At 40.7% G+C, this 20,437-nt stretch overlaps 1 protein-coding gene across 2 annotated transcripts in view; it reads right to left on the bottom strand.

Annotated features, from left to right (window-relative positions):
- The window catches only part of NDNF (neuron derived neurotrophic factor), a 66,585-nt gene extending 52,436 nt beyond the window's left edge, over nt 1-14,149 (bottom strand). Inside the window, exon 1 of one of the 2 annotated variants that reach the window (XM_068280390.1) lies at nt 13,738-14,149. In XM_068280390.1, coding sequence (XP_068136491.1) covers nt 13,738-13,748 — 11 coding nt within the window. In that variant the 5' untranslated portion in view covers nt 13,749-14,149. Of the gene's footprint in view, nt 1-9,976; nt 10,441-13,737 lie in introns of those variants that run through there. The other variant, XM_068280400.1, reaches the window with a different exon arrangement.
- Nucleotides 14,150-20,437: the final 6,288 nt, after the last annotated feature.

Here is a 20,437-nt window from a genome sequence, read left to right as displayed (position 1 = left end):
ATCGGAGGAGGACGGCGCAGGACATTACAGCTGCAGGGGGCCGATGGAAGCCCCAGGTATGTGTCAGTTTGTTTTTTTTTAAACATGCAAGAGAACCAACCACTTCACCTCCCCTAGCACAAGTATCTACCTCCCTGTATATAAACAAATAAAAACACGTGTAAAATTGGTTCTGTCTTCTATTTTTAGAACACACTAACTCTGTATCTCCATCTTGTGGCCAAAAAGTAAAACCACATCCAAATACCCTATTATACACCTTCCCATAAAAAATGAAATACATTTTCATTATTTTTAAAAACCTTTGCAGGTGAAGTGGTTGGACAACCAAGATGACATGTGACATGATGAGATAGACATGTCTATGTACAGTGCCAAGCACACAAATAACTAGGCTGTGTTCCTTTTTTTCTTTCTCTGCCTGAAAAAGTGAAACATCAGGTATGCAAGTGACAGTTTTTGTCCGGGTCGGACTGGGTTATCAGTGCATAACCCGCACTGATAAGTAATTACAGCCATAAAACACTTTCCTGTTAGTAAAAAGCAGGAAAGAGATAAAAAGGGTCAATAATTCAGAGATCTGAGCTCTGACTTCAATGAAGGTGTCATTGAGCAGAGACAATGAAACAGTAAAAACTTAAAAACTATATTTAAATATAAAATAAAACTGTGGGATATCTAAAAAAAAGTAATTTTTAGGAGACTGAAGATAGATACAATTGTTTTTCTCATCAGTTTATTTTCCCCTTGGGTGTCCTTAACCTTCCTGACGGTAAGCCCGAGCTGAGCTCGCGCTATGCCGCGCAGGAGGATATCTCAGCCTCTGGTGGGGTGATTCGCCCCATTCAAAGTGCTGTACACGCAGCTAGCACTTTGCTAGCCGCACGTACAGCTTGATCGCCGCCGCTCTACGGCGATCGCCTGCACGTAGCGGCGGAAGAGGGCCCCCCCCCCCCCGCCAGAGCCCTGCGCTGCCCGGACCAATGAGTTCCAGGCAGCTCTATGGGCTGGATCGGAGGCGTCTGACGTCAGGACGTCGGCTGACGTCCATGACGTCATTCCGATCGTCGCCATGGCGACAGGAGAAGCCAAACAGGGGAACGCGTTATATATGCGTTCCCCTGTTTGCTATTGATGCCGGTGACGATTGCACTAGAGGGACACATGCGCCCTCTAGTGGTGTTTCATGCAACTACCACTCTGGTAGCTTTACATTAAACAAAAAAAATTTAGATTTCTGCCTAATTGGCACAAAAAATGAACTGCCAGGAGGGTTAAAGTGCAATAACGTTTGCAGGAAAAAAGGGCGCCGGCTGAGGGTGGACGAAAAGGGCGCCACTATAGATTTTAATGCAATTATCGTTTATATGGTGAAAAAAAAGCAGAAAAAAGGGCACCGCGATAAATATCATTAACAACATTAGAACATTAAAGTTTTTGAAGCATGTTATCGTTTTAGAAGCTTGCAACGTTATAGTTTTTGACATATTATTTTGTTTGTATGTACAGTTTTTACGTTATCAAAGATGTTATCATTTCTATGTGGAAAAGGATGTTTCTGCAGAGGGAGTGGTTAGCGTTAGGGAACACCGGGGGGTTAGGGTTAGGCACCACTGGGAGGGGTGGTTAGAGCAGGCGTCACCAGGGGAGTGGTTAGTTTTAGGCACCACCAGGGGAGGGTTCTGTGTGAGAGTAGGGTTTGGTTATGTTGTATTGTTGAATTATGTAACGATTTTTAACGTTAATATCTTTTCGTTATTATTTCCCGTCAGTTTTACAACGGTATTCATCGTTAACCAAGTTTGACAACAATGTTTATCGTTATTACATTTCGTTATCCACCGGTGCCATTTTGTTATCCAGCCAGGCCCTTTTTTTCATGCACGTGCAATAACCTATCTCCTCAATGTGATATTTAACTGCAATTAGAATGCAAAAGTGGCTTCTTATAAACTGTCACTATGGATTATTGTATTTTGCCTATTATCCTTTGCCTGTAAGTGGGCTGCTAGACAGGATGATGTTATATTTCTTTGTTCTCCACCTTATGGAAACAGCAGATGTCTGTGCAAGCATATACTTACGGATTGTATAGGGAATACAGTCATGATTTTCAACTCGGCAAAGTTCTGCTTCCTCCATGTTATATTCTTATGCATATCTTGTTTTGGGTGTTTCCAGCTCAATTAATGGCTATGCGCAGCTGTAGAACACAGTACCAGCATTTACTAGTCTTTGCAATTATAGATGAGTATCTGAAACCAAGCAGGGTGGCTATATAATGGCTCTTTTAATGTTACTACAAATAGGTAATCCGAGCACGTGTAGTGCTATTGTGACCATATCCTAGTAGCTTTTCAGTCCTCTAAGATGAAAAAGTTGTATTTTCGTCCGCAGAACATGTCAGAGCCTGACTTCTCCATTCTGTATACACTTCAGTGCAGAATTGTGACAATAAGTCTTTGCCTGTGGCAATATGACTGTAAGTAGTAGTATTATTTATTGTTTTCATTTTATCCTCATGAGCAGTTTTAACTTTCTGAAATAAATGCAATCTTCTAGCATTAAAAAGATACTGTTTCACTGTCAAAACATACTGTAAATATGACATTCAGCATTCCAGGAATGCGGAATCTACTCATTTAAAATAAAGGAACTGTATCATCCCTGACTTCCGTCTACCAGAATTTATATATATAATATTTACTTAAAATTACCATATATAAAAGCAGATATGTATGAAAAAAACTAAATCTCCTATCCTTCCTGCTGGTTATAAAGTATAAAAGTCTTTATCTTTGTCCATTTAATCAACACAAAGAGGAAAAGGAGAGAAAGGTTTTATGGAGCCGGGCTATTTCTTTCCCTTGTTTCTCTTTTTGTGTCTCCCTATACCAATTCACTTCTAGTAAGAATGTTGTTGAGTGCATCATACTCTTTACTAGTAGTAAATATCCAGCTCCCATTGGCCATCCATGTGGACAGGCAAATGGTACTGTCATGGGTTTATTTTTTGCACAATTGTCTTTTATCTATTGGTTACATGATAGTTGCCAGGCTCTTCGTGGATCTCTTTTCTTCTGGAAGTGGCACCCAGTCCTCTATAATGACATCTGGGGTATGGTCTGGACACTACCACCTAGTCTCCCTTTAGCAAAGCCCTATATGAGGGGGGTGGTTGATAGCACAATGGTCACAAGGAGTACCGGATAGGCCCTAGTAGTCCAGGCTGAAGAGGAGAAGAAAGGAGTCATCACATATAAACCAAATGAAGAGTAAGTATGGTGCTATTTTTTATTTATTTATTATAACTAATAGAATCGGAATGTAAAGCTAATTTTTGTAATTTAAGGGAAATCTCTGTTCCACTGACAAAACGGCAAATGACAGAAACAACTCAAGTAGTGTAGTAAGTCAAAGGCATATTCATTTTTCCTGTGCATCCTAGAGACTGGGAGCAGTGCACAGAGGCAGGATACTGATGCAGCCTGGGAAAGACTGAACAAGGCAGGATGTGATGCAGTGTTCTCCATAGGCTCTTTTAGCAGGGTGTTCCACCTGGCTTAATTTGGCAAGCACCCGGGTGTCATCGCCTCGTCTCCTCATCTTCCACTGATGCTGTAAGCAGAGTTACACTGGTCTGCACTCCACCCTCACACTCCACCCAGCTTTTTTTCATGTCACCCAGCTGGAAAAAAAATCTGGGGAGAGCACTGTGATGATATCTGAGGAATGGAGAGACAAAGGTTTTATTGAAGTTTGGGTTGTAGCTGTGTAGAGTTCCTCTTACATCCTGATCCTCTGTCAAAAACAGATGGCAGCAACTAGAATTTTACTAGTGTGTGAAAGTTTCACAACTTCTATGAAGCTTTTACTGCAGTCTGTGTCATTGTATCTGTACATTTCCTGCCTTTGTGACAAAGTACAGAGTAACATGAAGACAGAAAAAAAAATCTATCCTTGTTGTACAAAGGCAGGAATAATAGACTAACAGTGGTTTTACTTATGAAGAAATGTGCGCAATGTGCACACTCTATTGGAAATAATGAACAGCATAGTAAAAAATGAGTGCCTGACTTTTGTCTGTTTCGTTCTTCTTAGGAGCAGAATCTTCTGTTGTGAAGTGCCTGGTTGGTAAGCCCAGAACCATGTCACTAACAGGAAGATTCTTAGTTTTTATAAGGTGCTCAACCCTTTGGCCTTATAAAATAAAATCAACATCAAGGACCCTAGACCCACCAATGCATGCAGCAAGCATCTAACCACAATGGAACCCTGGGCAAAAATGACGGCAGAGCTTTGCAAGCCGGTCAGAAGCCAATTTTTTATTGGCTCCTGACCCTGTCATCACTGTAAGCCGATCTCATAGGCTTACATTGATGATGATGAACAGGGTCAGGAGCCAATGAAAGTGGCACCTGACTGGCACACAGAGCTCTGTCATCATAAAGATGGCAGAGAGAGGGACCTGCGGTATTGAGAGAGTGGCATGACCAGCGAGAGCAGCAGATCAGTGCGGCGATTCATCGTTTTACGGTACTAGCAGTCTCTGGTCCTTAAGGGGGCAGAGACTGCTAGTATGGAAGCAGTTAAACATTGCATAAATGCTTTTATTTCTGAATCTGACAGTAGCTGGTATAAACCTTAAAATAAATATGAGTGGAGGAGCCCGAGTTAATTTTTTATTTGCATGAACCCAAATTGTAAAAAAGTTTCAAAATGTATTCATAATTCTCAAGCATACAGACTTATACAGATAGCTAAAAAATGCAGAATGGCCATTAAGCGCACACATGGCGCCGTCACACCCAAAAACCACTGTAGCTGGTTCCTGAAAAACACAGTAAATAAAGGGGAATATTATTAATAAAGGTATGCCTTTACTTACTAAGACTTGGGATACAGTTTAATTCAACTAGTGCATTCTTTACCAACAGAGTACAATTCAGCCTCTTTTACTCAAAGCTAAATTTGCAGGAATTTGATAACTGATTCAAAATGTAAGCCTTTCTGCCTCTAATTTGCCAAAAAACATAATTAACGCATACAGGCTGAATGATTGCCATGCAATCCCTGAGAATGCAAACAACCTCTAGCCAAGCACAACTCTTATTCCAACAACTCTGTGAAATCAGTACAACATGCCATTTTTGGATATTGATGAAAACTTGAGCTAAAAACTGAAAAAAAAAACCTTATAAGCATTGATGTCCAAAGCAGGTACCAAAATGGCAATTTGAAGGCAATGCAGTTGGAATACCAAAGGCTATATGTACCTTGTTTGAAAAGTATTTGGTACTCGGTATATACAGTATGTATTAAATGAACAGTTTGGGAGCACTTTGTACAAGTATTTAATAAATCGGACCTGAACTTTTGCACAGTGCACAATGGAAAGTGTCCATTCCACATATAAGTGCTGTAGAAATTACAGTATGTCCTGTGTGTCTGTTTAGCTACATTAGAGTATAATTAGCCTTATCCGTAGATGTAATTCACAGCACCACCTTGCCTCTGCCAGAAAGATTGATGCTTAACCCTTTCTGTGCAACCTGCACAATTCACACTATTAAAACTTAAAGAGAAACTCCAACCAAGAATTGAACTTTATCCCAATCAGTAGCTGATACCCCCTTTTACATGAGAAATATATTGCTTTTCACAAACAGACCATCAGGGGGCGCTGTATGACTGATTTTGTGCTGAAACCCCTCCCAAAAGAAGCACTGGGACCGCGGTACTTTTGGCAGTTTGTTACAATGTAACAATGTTCACAGACAGGAAATAGCTGTTTACAGCTGTCTGTAACAGCCAAAACAGCTAGGAGCAGCTACATAACCTGCCCACAGTAAAAAATGTCACCATGTAATAAATGTCAGAATGTAAATCGAGGAGAGGAAAGATTTTACAATGAGCAAACACTGACTAAATCATTTATACATAATTATTGTAAAAATGAAGCACTTTTTTATTACATTATTTTCACTGGAGTTCCTCTTTAAGGTTGTTTAGGATTTCCATGAACTGTAATGAAGATTTTTGTGGCTTCTGTGGCTATTCTTTTAGAGAAGAGTGAGATCCACATAATGTGCTCATATTGTTTGCAGCCTGTGTGTGCATTTAAGACAATGGTATGGTCATTGGGCTGTGACAAAAGTCTTCTCTGTAAGGCATTGTGATCTGTGCTGGACTTCACATATACAAACAATATAGTTCCTCAGGTGCCTAACTGGCCAAATGTCATTACATGCCTTCTGCTCCCCAGGCAAAATATACATATACAGCCGTGGATTTTGTTTCTTCATCTTTCCATTGTGCTTAATGTAATCAATATGAGTGACAATAGCTAGCTTTCCTGGCTCTGCTATAATGACTCAAGTAATTAGTGTAACAGTTCACATCACAAGGATACTTATTACACCATATCCTTGATGTTCTGTAAATATTTATCATGATTTGTCAGTATAATAGGACTGGCCCAGCCTTTCATGATGACACAATAGTCACATGAGGTAAATATTTACACCACGTGACTGCTTTATAAGTGGGGATTCCCATGTAATCCCTGCCCTAGGATAATATAACTATTGGCTGAGGTATGTCAGCAGGTAAAATAGAGTTCACAAGGGAAGGGGGCACAATCTGAGCTCCTGAAGAAGGACTAGCTTCTTTATTTTTAGCCTTTGGGTAGAGCCATTGTAGCGGCAGTAGGTCAAATAAAGTGTTTATTTATTTTACTTATTATTCACATTGCCAAAGTATTACACAGAGCATTACACTGCAAAAGAGTTCAAGCACAGGAACAGGTCGCTACAACCACTCTACTCCTGGCAGTCGGGAGCAGGAAACCAGCAAGCCAATTTGTAGAGATGTCAAGAGAATAATCCCGCTGCACTGTCTGTAGGCTAAAAGTCCAATTTTTACTTTGGCATTAGTGGACAAACAGCAAATACAGCTCACGCGTATCGGAGCAAACACATGGCTCCTTAGTCATAGCTCTATCATAGCGCTATTACTAAGGAGCCATGTGTTTGCTCTGATACGCGTGAGCTGTATTTACTGATTGTCCACTAATGCTGCAATAAAAATTGCACTTTTAGCCTACAGACAGTGCAGTGGGATTCTTCTCTCGACATTATTACACTGCAAGTAAGAAAAAAAAACACATTTTTTTCCCATCTCCAAAGAAGAGAAGATTATATTTAAATTTCCTCACCAAAGTCATACATATACAACAGTTAATGTGCCAATCAATGCTGCAATCTTGATTATAAAAGTTTAGCAAATCAATGTAGCGGAATGATAACCTGAATGTATATAGACACACAGAACATTTATATTGCGCTTTTCTCCGGGCAGACTCAAAGCGACAGCGCTGCAGCCAGTACAGCCTGCTCTATAGGCCATAGCAGTGTTAGGGAGTCTTGCCCAAGGTCTCCTCACTGAGTAGGTGCAGCCTTAATGAACAGGAAGAGCAGAGATTTGAATCCTGCTCTCCGGTGTCAGAGGCAGAGCTCTTAACTAGCACACTTTCCAGCCACTATACTTTGAATCGATACTTTAGGTAAACCCTCATATGACATGGTAAGATTGTGCCGTAAGATTGTATCGTTGATGGGCATCTTTACATTCTCCAACTGGTTACTACCAACAGAGTATTTCTGGACTGTGAGTGGAAACTAGAACATCAGGAGTAAACCCAATATACACAGGGAAAAAGTTTTGGGTTTTTTAACCTTAATAAGATTGAACTCAGTTGAGTAAGTTAGAATTTTCGCCTAGCTGTAGAGTGCAATAGCTCACAGTAGCCGGCCAGAGTTAAACAGCTTAGGCAGAACAATGAAGGCTCATGTCTAGATGAGTGCTGGAGGCTGTATGCGCTTGCACTGTGCATCATGTTATGAAATAAGCCTGTAATGTGAGATCCGTTTCTGGAACAAATGTTTGACAAACTGATATGCATTTGCAATTAATACCAACAGATTACGCAGCAGCCATGAAGTGCTACTGCCCATGCACTGTTTAGTAAAGGGCATGTCATCTCTCTTCATTCCTCGCGATGTCCCCAGGACAAACAAGCCGCGGGCTAGGCTTAGAGGAAGCACTTTTGCGTGCCTTCGCTCACTGAATGTTTTGAAAAGGAACTAATGTGAGACAGTCATAATGCACAGTGATATCTATTTCTGGCAGCCGGTGACATCACGCCCTACGTCGGTCTATTGGATGCTATTCCAAAAATGCACCTAGCAAACAATGACAAGTAAAACAACACAATAAGGAATACTCTTCTAATCATGAGCTGCTGCTTTTAGCCTGCATGATAGATGTTACTAGTTATATCCAGAGATGAGAGGATAGCAAATTATTAGAGCGGTTAAAGAGATAATACGTATGTCAATCCAATGTAACAGGTTAGTAGTCTTTTATGCATCTCAGCACATGCATTTGGAAAAGAGCTTCGCTAATTAGCTGGATGTGTAATGGTATGCATACATTAAAGGCTTTCAATCATTCCATTAGCAACCTCAAAAACTGTTGTCTTTCCATCTCGTTAGCACACCCAATGGCTAATGCACACCAGGCAAGCTCTTGGTAGAGAAGCACTGCATAGTCTTTGCTTAGTCAGCACAGAACCATAAGTACTGCCCTAAAGTATTCTAACCTGTCTGATCAATATCCTAGCTCTTTTCTGTTATTGGTTTGTGTCTACAGAGGACCAAACATTATCATTTCATGCAACACAATTACAGTCCATACCAGGGAACCTCAAGCTTATTCCATATGTTCTACCACTCCCAGTTTATCCAATGAACTATACAAATGAATAATTTCTCATTTTGACCTAATCCAAATGTACTGTTTTAAATGCACCTGGGTGAGGGGATTATGAAATGATTTTTTCTCATCCTATATTAGTAAAACTGCTTATTTCAAAGAAAATATTGGGTAGAAAGTTAAGAAAAATAATATATACAGTACATAAAAATGTAAAAAGCAAAACATTTTTTCTTATTGTCTTTAAAATCATTTGCCTAAAATCTAAGTTTTTCTATGTTTAGTAAATCTTCCATTAAGAGTCCACAACCAGGGTAGACAAATGAATATGGAATCTGAAACCAATCTGTCCAATCTAGAAGCCAGTAGATTTTTTTTTTAGTAGGCGGTTCCATTGACAGCAAACAGAGAAAAACCTGAAAGGTCTGGAGTCAGCTGGCTTGCAGGATATGCCCAGCCCTGGTCTATGGTCTGTGGGGCCTACTCATGCAAGGATTATGGTGGGACTAATCCATCATACATCCTTCATTCTCTGCACTTTCACAGTTGGAAAAGTCCCCTTATTTATAAAACCTGTCATTATTTTCTAACTCATTTACCCTTTGGAAATGGTCTGTCCAACATGTATTTATAGTTTTTGGTATTGTTTGTAAGATTCCCATTCCTGAGTTACAAAAAGAACTCACCAGAAATATCCCTGTAACGTTTATCCTACAGTTCTTGCCCGCTCCAGAGGAGGTCTTTTTTAGAAATATCTCTAGAGGTTTATTTGTAAAGCAGCAAGACTATATTTCCTGGATACACAGCCATTTAGCTTCATTTAAATCCATCAGCATTCCTACGGTTCACATTTACAATTATAAGTATGGATGAACTTTGGCAGCAATGGCAGTCAAATATAGATTAATTCCAGCCTGAAGATCTACCTGCATTCTACTGCACTCTTCTAAAAGCATAAAGGTAATTCTGTTCATATTTACTAGTAAGCTATCTGGGGATTAAATCAAATACAAATTTGCAAAGCTGGAAAATACTCTTTTTTACTGAATCACACTCTAAACCTATTAACGTACGCTAAGTTGCTAGGCTTTCAACCATCCTCCTTGTGATCTGATATAACGCAGGTAAACACTGCAAACCCTTGTTATCCAGGAGCAGATGAATTAAAATAAATGTGGAACAGTTCTGTAGAATCACTTACAATCTCCAATGACCTCTTCCAGACTTTGTGTTTCCAAGAAATCTGTGTCACAATGTGATTCATTCGTACTACTGTTATTTTTTTATTTGTGCCATAACGAAAACATTTCATTTACTACTATACCAGAAACTCTCATTTGTGCTGGTCCACTCAGTACTCTGTAAAACCCATTATGAAACGCGGTCTATTTGTAAGTTCTTTGCTGCTAAGTTGTTGTTGGTGCATTTGATGATCTTCATGTTCATTTTCAAGTCAGAGGAGTTAAATAACAGCCATGATTATCCCGTTTGGTATACACAAGCAATCTTCGCTAAACCACACGTTTCTGGCTAGTCTTCCAGACTACACAGAAAACAGATAATGTGTACGCTGAAAGTTGAACTGTGGTTTCTGTGAATACAGGACTTCTTTATATGATCTGTTAGTGCAGATTTTGAACACTTTCGAAAAAACAGATCTGTCTTGCGCTGAATCCTTATTAGTCTATTAGTGGAGAGGCAGTTAGACAGCATCACTGGATAAACCTCACATCCTATTACTCATTTATCCTCAGCAAACTCCAAAACTTTAGTCTCCTAATTGTACCAGCAAAGAGAAATGTTTCCCTAGAGTGACCCACAGTGGTAGAGGTAAGGCACAGCATGGCACTGGCATAGAATTACAGCACATCATCTATTTCTGCAACATCCTCCTCACAATATGACCTATTTTCAGTTCCACGACATGTTTTATCATCTGCAATACAATGTTTTTAGTAACAACAGTTGTAATTTAATGATGAGAAAATTTGGCTGCAGTTATGGTATTCATTTTACTGAATATAACAATCAAACTGTAAAGAAAAAAAGGAGATTTAAATAAAAAAATAAATAAATAAAATTAAGCATGTTATTTAGTTATGGTCAGTGTGGATATAATATTTTATTATATATACTCATGAATGCTAGTTCAGCTATAACTAAGTGCTTAGCACAAAAACATAAGGGGGTATTGTGCAGTGTGATCCTGGTGTCCTTGTACAACTGTAGTAAGAACATTAGAGTGTAAGCTCCTTTGAGAGCAAGGACAAATGCGAAGGGTTTAACGCACTCTACAAAGTGCTAGGTAATAAAAGAAGTACGTTTGAATAAATACAAATGGTCTCTTAACAAGGTCTAATTGTTTTATTATAATTTTAAATATTTTGGATTATGTGGACTTGGTCGTGCAAAAACAGTAATTCTAAAGAGCAGAAATGTACATTTATAAAACAACCCTGAACAATAGTTAAAACCTCATTTTGTTCTTTCCTCAGTGATGTGGCTATTGGAATAAGATACATAAAGCTGGTTAGAGCAGCCTATAGAGAATTTAGTATAGCTAAGCAGACGTATCACAAAGCGCTGTAGTTAAAGGTGTCCTCAGGTTTACCTCATCCACACCATCTGACTAGCTTAGAGACCAATAACTAAGCTATATAGAAGGACAGCACAGTATGGGAAATCTGCACCCCTTCATACAATAATATATTACATAGAAGCCCCTGAAGACAATAAATTGTGTGATAAAACAAGTGTCTAAGATCGCAAATAATAATTAGCACTATTGAACTAGTGTGGATTAAAGCATGTTCCTTGTGTGCAAGTGCCCCCTGCACATACGTACAGTGCAATATAAATGACATATTACTATATATATATAATATATAATATTTATATCACCAACAACTTCTGTAGCGCTGTACAGAGTATAATGTCTTGTCACTAACTGTCCCTCAGAGGGGCTCACAATCTAATCCCTACCATAGTCATATGTCTATGTATGTATTGTGTAGTGTATGTATCATAAGCTAGGGACAATTTTAAGTGATTTAAGTGGAAGCCAATTAACTTATATGTATGTTTTGGGATGTGAGAGGAAACCAGAGTACCTGGAGGAATCCCACACAGGCACAGGGAGGACGTACATACTCCGTGCAGAAAGTGCCCAGGCTGGAATGCAAAACAGGGACCCAGTGCTGCAAGACGAGAGTGCTATCCACTATGCCACCAAATTCCAGAGTTGGCCATTGACATGTTTTCATGATTACTTTAAGGGGGGGGGGGGGGGGTAAATTAATGGGGAAGCACTCAGAAACTCATATCTTACAAAAAATCTGCAAACATGATGATGCTTCAGATGCAAAACAAGGGAGAGGGAAAGGTTTTATTTTATTATTATGTCAGTTTGATTATCAGTACAGGAAGCACCTATGCTCTTCTGAAAACTTTAGTAGATACACAGATTCTGCTGAATTCATTTACTGCCGCTAGCTATACAAAGCAGTGTAAGCACCCTGCCAGTAATATCACAGCATATCACTTTCATATGACCCCTTATCATTTTACCAATCAATGCGATATATGGATCAGGGATGCTCTTTCCCCTTGTCCAAAATGACCCCCTGCATTGATCTTCCCCAGGTATACCACATCCTAATTCATAAGGTCATCTCGATATGTAAGGGATATACTATGAAAACAAGAGAGCCATATGTCCCTAGCTCAGTGACATGTGTGTACCAAGAGATTATTTGTCTGCTAATCCATCTCTTTTGATCAGACCCTACCTTTAGCGTTCTGTTGCTGATTCATCGCTTGCAAAGCTTTGACTCAGTCTAATGCTGAATTATTAAAACAAACAAACTCAGAGCAACCGACGACAACAATGCCATAATACCTAATAGGGATTTCCTCTGCCAAGTTTACCCCACAAGTTAAATGGCTTCTCGGGTTACAAGTCATGTCATAAAAAAGGCTCTGATTGTGCACTGGCAGCGATATCAAAGCTGTAATTTCCTGGTGCTGCTCTGCTAGAAACTTTTTCAAAGCGCTTGGAACTGAGAGAGACCAATTAACTAGTTCAACTGATTGCCAGACAGTCATTCCTTCAGTGCAATGGTCAGCCCTTGTAGCTCAGCTGAGGGGGGAGAGATGCTGTCCTGCATTTAAAGTGCCCATTAATGGTACTAGCTTTACATCAGAGTCCATCTTTCTGTGTAATATTTACAACTGAAAGTAATGGGAAGGTAGTTATCAATTGTCCCCATAAATGGGTCGATTAGAGCATTTTCTCTCTTCCGATTCGATCGTAAAATTCACCATTCGAATCTATTACATTTTCTGTTCCAATCGACCATAGAATTGTTTTAAGGTTCCCATTAATGGTACAATTTTTTCATCAGATGTGATCTTTCGATGCACTTTTTACGATCGTAAATAATCGGAAGGTAATTATCGATTGTTACCATAAACGGGTCACTAAGGGCATTTTCTCTCTTCAGATACGATCGTAAAATCCAAGTTTCGGATCTATGAAATTTTCTGTTCCAATCGACCAAAGAATCGTTTTACATCGATTTTCACCACACACTGCACAATTTTCTGTAGAATTCAATCATAAAAAGTGAGTGGGAAGATCGCAACTGATGAAAAAATTGTACCGTTAATGGGCAAATTTACATTTTTACATTGCATTACATCGATTTTCTCAACATACTGCACAGTTTTCTGTACAATTCGATAGTAAAAATCGTGTCCAAAGATTGCATCTGACGAAAAAATTGTACCTCATGGATACAATGATGTTCTTGCAACGTATATGAAATCAGCATCACTTGAGTTTATAAGCCTAGTTATAATAAATAAATTTAATACAATGATAATAAGGGCATAGATAGATGTTCAGCAAGTCAATCACAGCAACCTTTTACATTAGTGATGATGTCAGTATTTCTCACTTACCTTCCTGCCATACTTGCTGCTTAGATTCCCGTGATTCCAATCTAGCTGTTCCAGTGACCTAATAAACGTCCCCCAAAATCTCAGACTAATCAGTCACTGAGAACTTTACTTTTTACAGTCCTGATCAAAGTTTGAAAAAGTGACGTGAGCCAGAACTAGAAAGCAAGCGATTCACACTGGCTGTGCTGGGAAACGAGCGCTGCTGTGCTGTGTATCCAATATACTCCGGGGTAAGCTTGCGCAGAAAGTCTTGGCAAGGGATGCTCTGCTCTGTAGAAAGTTGCAGCGTGTGTTTTGGGGTATCTGGATCTGCTCTGAGCTTCTCTCACTCTGCTATTAGAGTGCATGAGTGCTGCTGAATGTCAATAGCGGAGCACAGAGCTTTCCCTCCCCTGTGAATAAATCCCATGCACCTCACCCTCCAACCATGAGACGAGGGTACAGATTCTTCCACCAATCGCCGCCCCATTCTCTTGGCTTACTTTGTGAATGGTATAGGGCCCCGCCCACCTTCACTATAAAAACAAAGGCAGGGGCACGCACAGGCATCAGAGCCTGAAAATGACAAAAGGAGGGAGGAAGAAAGCTGAGCTGACAATAACGGGGAGAGAGAGAACTGTGAGATCCTTGCAAGTTGCAAAGACTTATCAGAGCTAAAATGTATCTCACAAATGTTATAGATCTTCAGAAGCTGCTATTTTACATGTAAAGGCATCTCACAGCACCTGTCTGTAGTTTATGTATATGGATATTCTAGTTTACTTATGTTTCTGTATGTATATACAGTATCTTACAAAAGAGTACACCTCATTTTTTTTAATTATATCTTTTTATGGGACCATACTGAACATATGAAACTTTGTTACAACGTAAAGTAGTCAGTGTACAGCTTTTATAACAATGTGAATTTGCTGTCCCATCAAAATAACTTAACACGCAGCTGTATATGTCTATACCACTGACAACAAAAGTGAGTACGCCCCTTGGTGAAGAATGCCAAATTTGTTCCCAAAGTGTCAATATTTTGTGTGCCCACCATTATATCCCAGCACTGCCTTAATGTTTTTGGTCATGGGGTTCAGTAGAGCTTCACAGATTTCTAGTTACGGAAGAGAGGGGATCATGCCCTGCTTCAGTATGTCATATTACATATATTCTGTATACATGCAATTTGATATACAATATACACAGACTCACCTTGCCCAGTACTAGGGATAAGCAAACAAAATTTCCAAGTTCCATCTCACAACAAACCGGACCCAATCTTGCTTAACCTCTTGAGAACCATGGGCTTAAACCCCCCTAAAGACCAGGCCATTTTATACAAAATGGGCCACTGCAGCTTTAAGGCCAAGCTGCAGGGCCGCACCACACAGCACACAAGTTATTCCCCCCCCCCCCCCCCCCCACATCCCTTTTCTCCCCACCAACAGAGCTCTCTGTTGGTGGGGTCTGATTGCTCCCCCTGTGTTTTTTTTTTTGTCAATATTTTTTTTAATTTTTAAAAAATAAATATTCCTCTTTTCTTTTTTGTTTCTCTCCCTAGCTCCCTCCCTCTCTGCAGCCGGCCAATCATGGCAATCTGCTGTCATAGGCTTCTGCCTATGAGAGCCGATCGCTCTCTAGTGCCCCAGGGGGACAGCCCTGTCACACAGCAGCCCCCAGTACAGCGCTGCTGTGGATCGCAGCGCTATACAATGTAATTAGATGGAGGTTTCACCGTCTAACAGTCTCCCAAGCGGTGATGTGATTTTAAAAGCTCTTGCTAATGTAATGCTGTGTGTGATCCCACTTGAAGCATGTGAGTTTTTTAAAAAATCCTCCATAGCATTACATCAGCAAGAGCTTTTCAAATCACAAGTGCTTAGAAAAGCACTTCAAGTGGGCCCCAAGCCTTACCGAGGTGAGTATCTAACTTTTTGTTTACCATATTGCTTCGGGGGAACTTTAAGAAATCTTTTTTTTAGACGTGGAGAAGAAACTAAGTAGGTAGAGGAAAAGAAAACAGGCTTATTTTTTTGAATAAATAGTCTTAGCCGTGGAGTTTCCAGACACCATACTAAATGTAAACTGCCTTATAACCTGCTGCCAAGCTAAATCTGTGGTCACACTGCATTTATTAAAATATGCAGGCATGTCTAAAATGCCAAGTGAAAAAAAGTATGAAAATATGACACTTTATCCAAAGCCTTATCGGGGATGAATTGGAATTAGGCTGTAGATTACAAGGATATCTCAAATACACACGGAGGCCACTTCTAAGGCATTTTACGATCATCAGTGCACTGTTATTTTCTTTTTAATAACGCACACATTAGAACTTTTTCTTCTAACTTTCTCATTTGCTGGCTCACCCTGGGAGGTGGGGACATTAAAAACACTGCCATTGTTGTATTTCACTTAATAAACATTAATTTTAAGCTGTCCATAATAAATTGTTTAACTCTGGCAAATGGGATTATATTGTTATAAAAGCAGATCAAAGATCTATTGCTGTACTGCAAAGTCTCCCAGCTTTGCATGTGCCGGATAATGAGAACCAGAGCTCTAGCACCCCAGCTCCTTAGCACTGATCAGTCACATGAAACAAATGTGGTGCAATTCAAATCAGATGTAAGCACTTACTGCCTAATGGAAATTGCTACCTACTCCTTACACCTACGCTGTTTGTGTATTTTAGGCACGAGTTTCTGCAGATAGGTTAATAGCAATAATAAATGCCACCTGTCTTCAGCTCAGCAATTCTAGCATGCCTGAAGTGATTTCTATGTCGTCTAAGTTGTATGTTATCTTACTTATGAATGGCCCTTATTTGTGACAAGAATGGAGTACAGGAAGTGTAGTGTGGGAGATTTATCAAGATAGTCCAATTAAAACTGGTTCTTAAAGGGAATTTGAGGTGAGAGGGATATGGAGGCTGACATGTTTATTTCCTTTTAAATAATGCACATTGCCTGGTTGCCCTGCTGATCCGCTGCCTCTAATACTTTAAGCTATAGACCCTGAACAAGCAAGCACATCAGATGTCTATAGATATGTACCCATGTCACGATTTTCCTGACGACCGGCGTTTTTTTGAGCACCGAGCAGTAGTTTCCACGATATTGCGCTGTGGGTACTGAGGCATGACCATGCAAACGTTGCTTAGCATTGCACCAAAATACCAACCATCACAGCGGATCGGATCGCTAAGAACCCCAACAACTCCCGCGCAAAGTACCACGATCGGTTGAAGTCTCATGTGCTCTAGACGTGTAACATCGTGTGACATACCTGCTGGCAGGAAGAGAAGTTGCTAACGACCGTCATCAAGGGGACGTCGCTGGACCCATTAGGTAGTGATTATGGAGGTCAGGACAAATCTGACAAGATCAGCTGCATGCTTGATTCAGGTGTGTGATTTAGGGCAGCCAGGCAACTGGTATTGTTTATAAGGAAATAAAATATGGCAGCTTCCATATGTCTCACACTTCGGGATTCTTTTTTTTTCAAAAATCAGTTTTTATTGGTACATAAAAATGGACAACAACAAGGCCAACCATCAAATGGTAAATTCGATACATAAAATCAAGGCAAATAATAACAATCATGAATACGATACAGGAAAAGAACCTTGACTGGTGCTGACAACTAATGGATGGAGGGATAAAGGATAAATTGGGAGTGGATAGGGTGGAAGGAGTGGGTGCTTAGGGGATGGAAGGGGGGGAAGGGAAAGATGGGGAATAGGGCAAGAAGGGGAGAGTAACAGTATACAAAAAAAACTAAGAACAAAGTGCCTCAAATATGCAAAAGCAGCAACTGATCCCAGTCCTCTGGGTCCAATTCCTTCTCAAGGTCCCTCTGCCATATATCTTGCAGTTTGTTTAAGTTTTTTCACCAGAGTTCACATTTAGGATTTTATATATCTGGGATAATTGATGAGAGGGCTTATCCGAGGCTGCACAAAGCATCTCAAAAAATGTCAGGTCTCTATGTATTTGATTTTTGGGAGAGAGAGAGTTATAGAATTCCCGGAATTGAATGGTGAGAAACCACCCGGTTGACGGACAGAGTAATCCGCCCGCCATTCGCTTCTCGGTAAAAGTGAGGATCTAGAGATAAAATGTCTAATTTGAGGCCAGGCCTGCCTGTCTCTAGCCAGGAAGGATGATTGATGTAGGTCTGGGCCAAAGTCCACATTGTCAAGGAGTGGTGTGAGGGGGCTAGGGATAGAGGATATCCTATATTTAGCTATTAGGTGGTCCCATCTATGTGATATCGCCCCAGTCCAAAATTGAAGCTCTGACATCAATGGACGCTTCGATTTGGGTGTCCATAGGATGGCCCTCTGATCAATAGGATCATAATGAGCTTCCAGAGAAACCCATTGTTTCTGAATGCGGCCATGGAACCAGTCCATAACCAGAGACAGCTGAGAGGCTTCAAGATATTTGAGTAGATTTGGGAGACCCAGACCTCCTTCCTCCTTAGGGCGGTATAGGAGATTAATATTAACTTTAGGCTTTTTATGTTGCCAGAGGAATGAACTGAACATCTGGTTGAGCTGCTTCAAAAAGGAAGATGGTAGAGGAATGGGGATAGCTTGCATAGTATATAATAGACGAGGTAAGATATCCATTTTAAGTACAGTAGATCTACCTATCCAAGACAGTTTAAGATTATTCAATGAGAGCAGATCCTTGTGAATCTGGTCTGCTAAGGTGGGAAAGTTGTATGAGAATAATTTAGAAGGATCTGCTGGTATAAGTATTCCGAGATATTTTAAGGCATCGGGTACCCATTTGAAGGAAAAGGATGACTGGAGGATCTTAACCAAGTTATCAGGGAGGGATATATTTAGGATTTCGGTTTTTGATAGATTAATCTTAAAATTGCTCAGCGCGCCAAAACGCTCAGCCTCTTGTAGAAAATTAGGGAGTAAAATTAATGGATCAGTAATGTACATTAATAGGTCGTCAGCATAGAGAGATAGCTTTACCGAGGACCTTCTGTTTTGTATGCCACTGATATCAGGGTTTTCACGTAATTCAATAGCAAAATGCTCCATGCAGAGAATGTATAGCAAAGGGGACAGAGGGCCATGATTTGGAAGGTGTCCGACAGGATCCCGTTGGCCCTAACACGAGCAGAAGGGGAGGTATAGAGGCCCATAATCTTATTGACAAAGGCAGGGCTGAGCCCAATTTGGCTCAAAGTCTCCTTCAGGAAGCCCCAGTGGATCCTGTCAATTGTCTTTTCAACATCTACTGAAAGGACACAGAGAGGAATCTTCTCTCTGCGAGCCCTGTGTATAAGGGAAACAGTTTTGAGGGTGTTGTCTCTCGCCTCTATACATGGTGTGAAACCGACCTGGTCGGTGTGAATGAGATGGGGATATGTTCTTTGAGTCTTTCTGCAGTGAGTTTAGAATATACCTTTATATCTAAATTTATAAGGGAAATGGGGCGGTAGCTACTACATGCCTTGCAGCCTTAGGATCCTTGCCTGGTTTTGGAATCACCACTATGTGCACTTCCATCGATTGAGGGGGAAAAGGAGTGTTAGCAGAAACTGCATTAAAGGCGTTAGTCATAATGGGGGCTAAATTCAAGGCAAAAGTTATGTAAAAGGCTTCGGTGAACCCGTTGGGGCCCGCGCTTTTACCTGGTTTAAGGGAGGCAATACCGGAGAGAATTTCAGCCTCGGGAAATGGTCTATCTAATTCTTTGATGGATTCGGGGGAGAGTACTAGTAGGCCAGTTTGAGCTATGTATGAGCTGATTTTATTAGCAAGCAAAGTGGGGTCTAGATCTTTAAAGAGACACTGTAACATCAAAAACTTCCCCTGGGGGGTACTCACCTTGGGAGGGGGAAGTCTTAGGGTCCCAATTAGGCTTCCCACGCCGTCCTCTGTCCCACGGGGTTCTCGCTGCAGCCCTCTGAACAGCGGCCTGACAGATCCGACAGCCTGTTCAATATTTACCTTTCCAGGCTCCAGCGGGGGCGCTGTGGCAGCTTTCAGCTCCAAAGTAAGCGGAAATACCCAATCTCAGTTGGGTCCGCTCTACTGCGCAGTGCGCAGGCGCCGGAGACTTGCGCCTGCGCAGTGGAGCAGACCCGATGGTGATCGGGTATTTCCGCCTATTTCAGAGCTGAGAGCCGCCATAGCGCCTGCGCAGGAGCCGGGAAGGTAAATATTTACATCGCTGCTGTTTGGAGGGCTGCAGCGAGACCCCGAGGGACGGAGGACCGCGTGGAAAGCCTCATTGGGACCATGAGGCTTCCCCCTCCCGAGGTGAGTACCCCCGAGGGGAACTTTTTGATGTTACAGGTTTTCTTTAAATTTGCCTGGAAGGTAGTAGAGATCCTTATAATAATTACGAAATTCATCTGCTATGTCTGAAGCTTTAAATGCCTGGCCCCCTTTACGTGAAAAGACCGCTGGTATATAGGAAGTGGGTTGTCGGGGGTGCACATATCTAGCTAGAATAGTGCCACATTTGTCAGATTTTTCATAGAATAAGCCCTGTAGTTTTTCTCTATGAGCTAATGATCTCTCATCTAGGATGGACAAAAGCTTATTCCTAGAGTTAGAAAGTTGGAGCTTTGTAGTTTGAGAACTCCCTCCTTCAGATTTCATTTTATCCTCTAGTTCAGAGATATCTTTTAGTAACTGAGTGATTCTGTAACTTCTCTCCTTATTTAGCCTAGAACCGTG

The sequence above is a fragment of the Hyperolius riggenbachi genome, chromosome 1, assembly GCF_040937935.1.
Source record: "Hyperolius riggenbachi isolate aHypRig1 chromosome 1, aHypRig1.pri, whole genome shotgun sequence".
NCBI classification, from domain to species: domain Eukaryota; kingdom Metazoa; phylum Chordata; class Amphibia; order Anura; family Hyperoliidae; genus Hyperolius; species Hyperolius riggenbachi.
The sequence above is the reverse complement of the archived record's forward strand: the minus strand, read 5'-3'. Positions and strand labels throughout refer to the sequence as shown.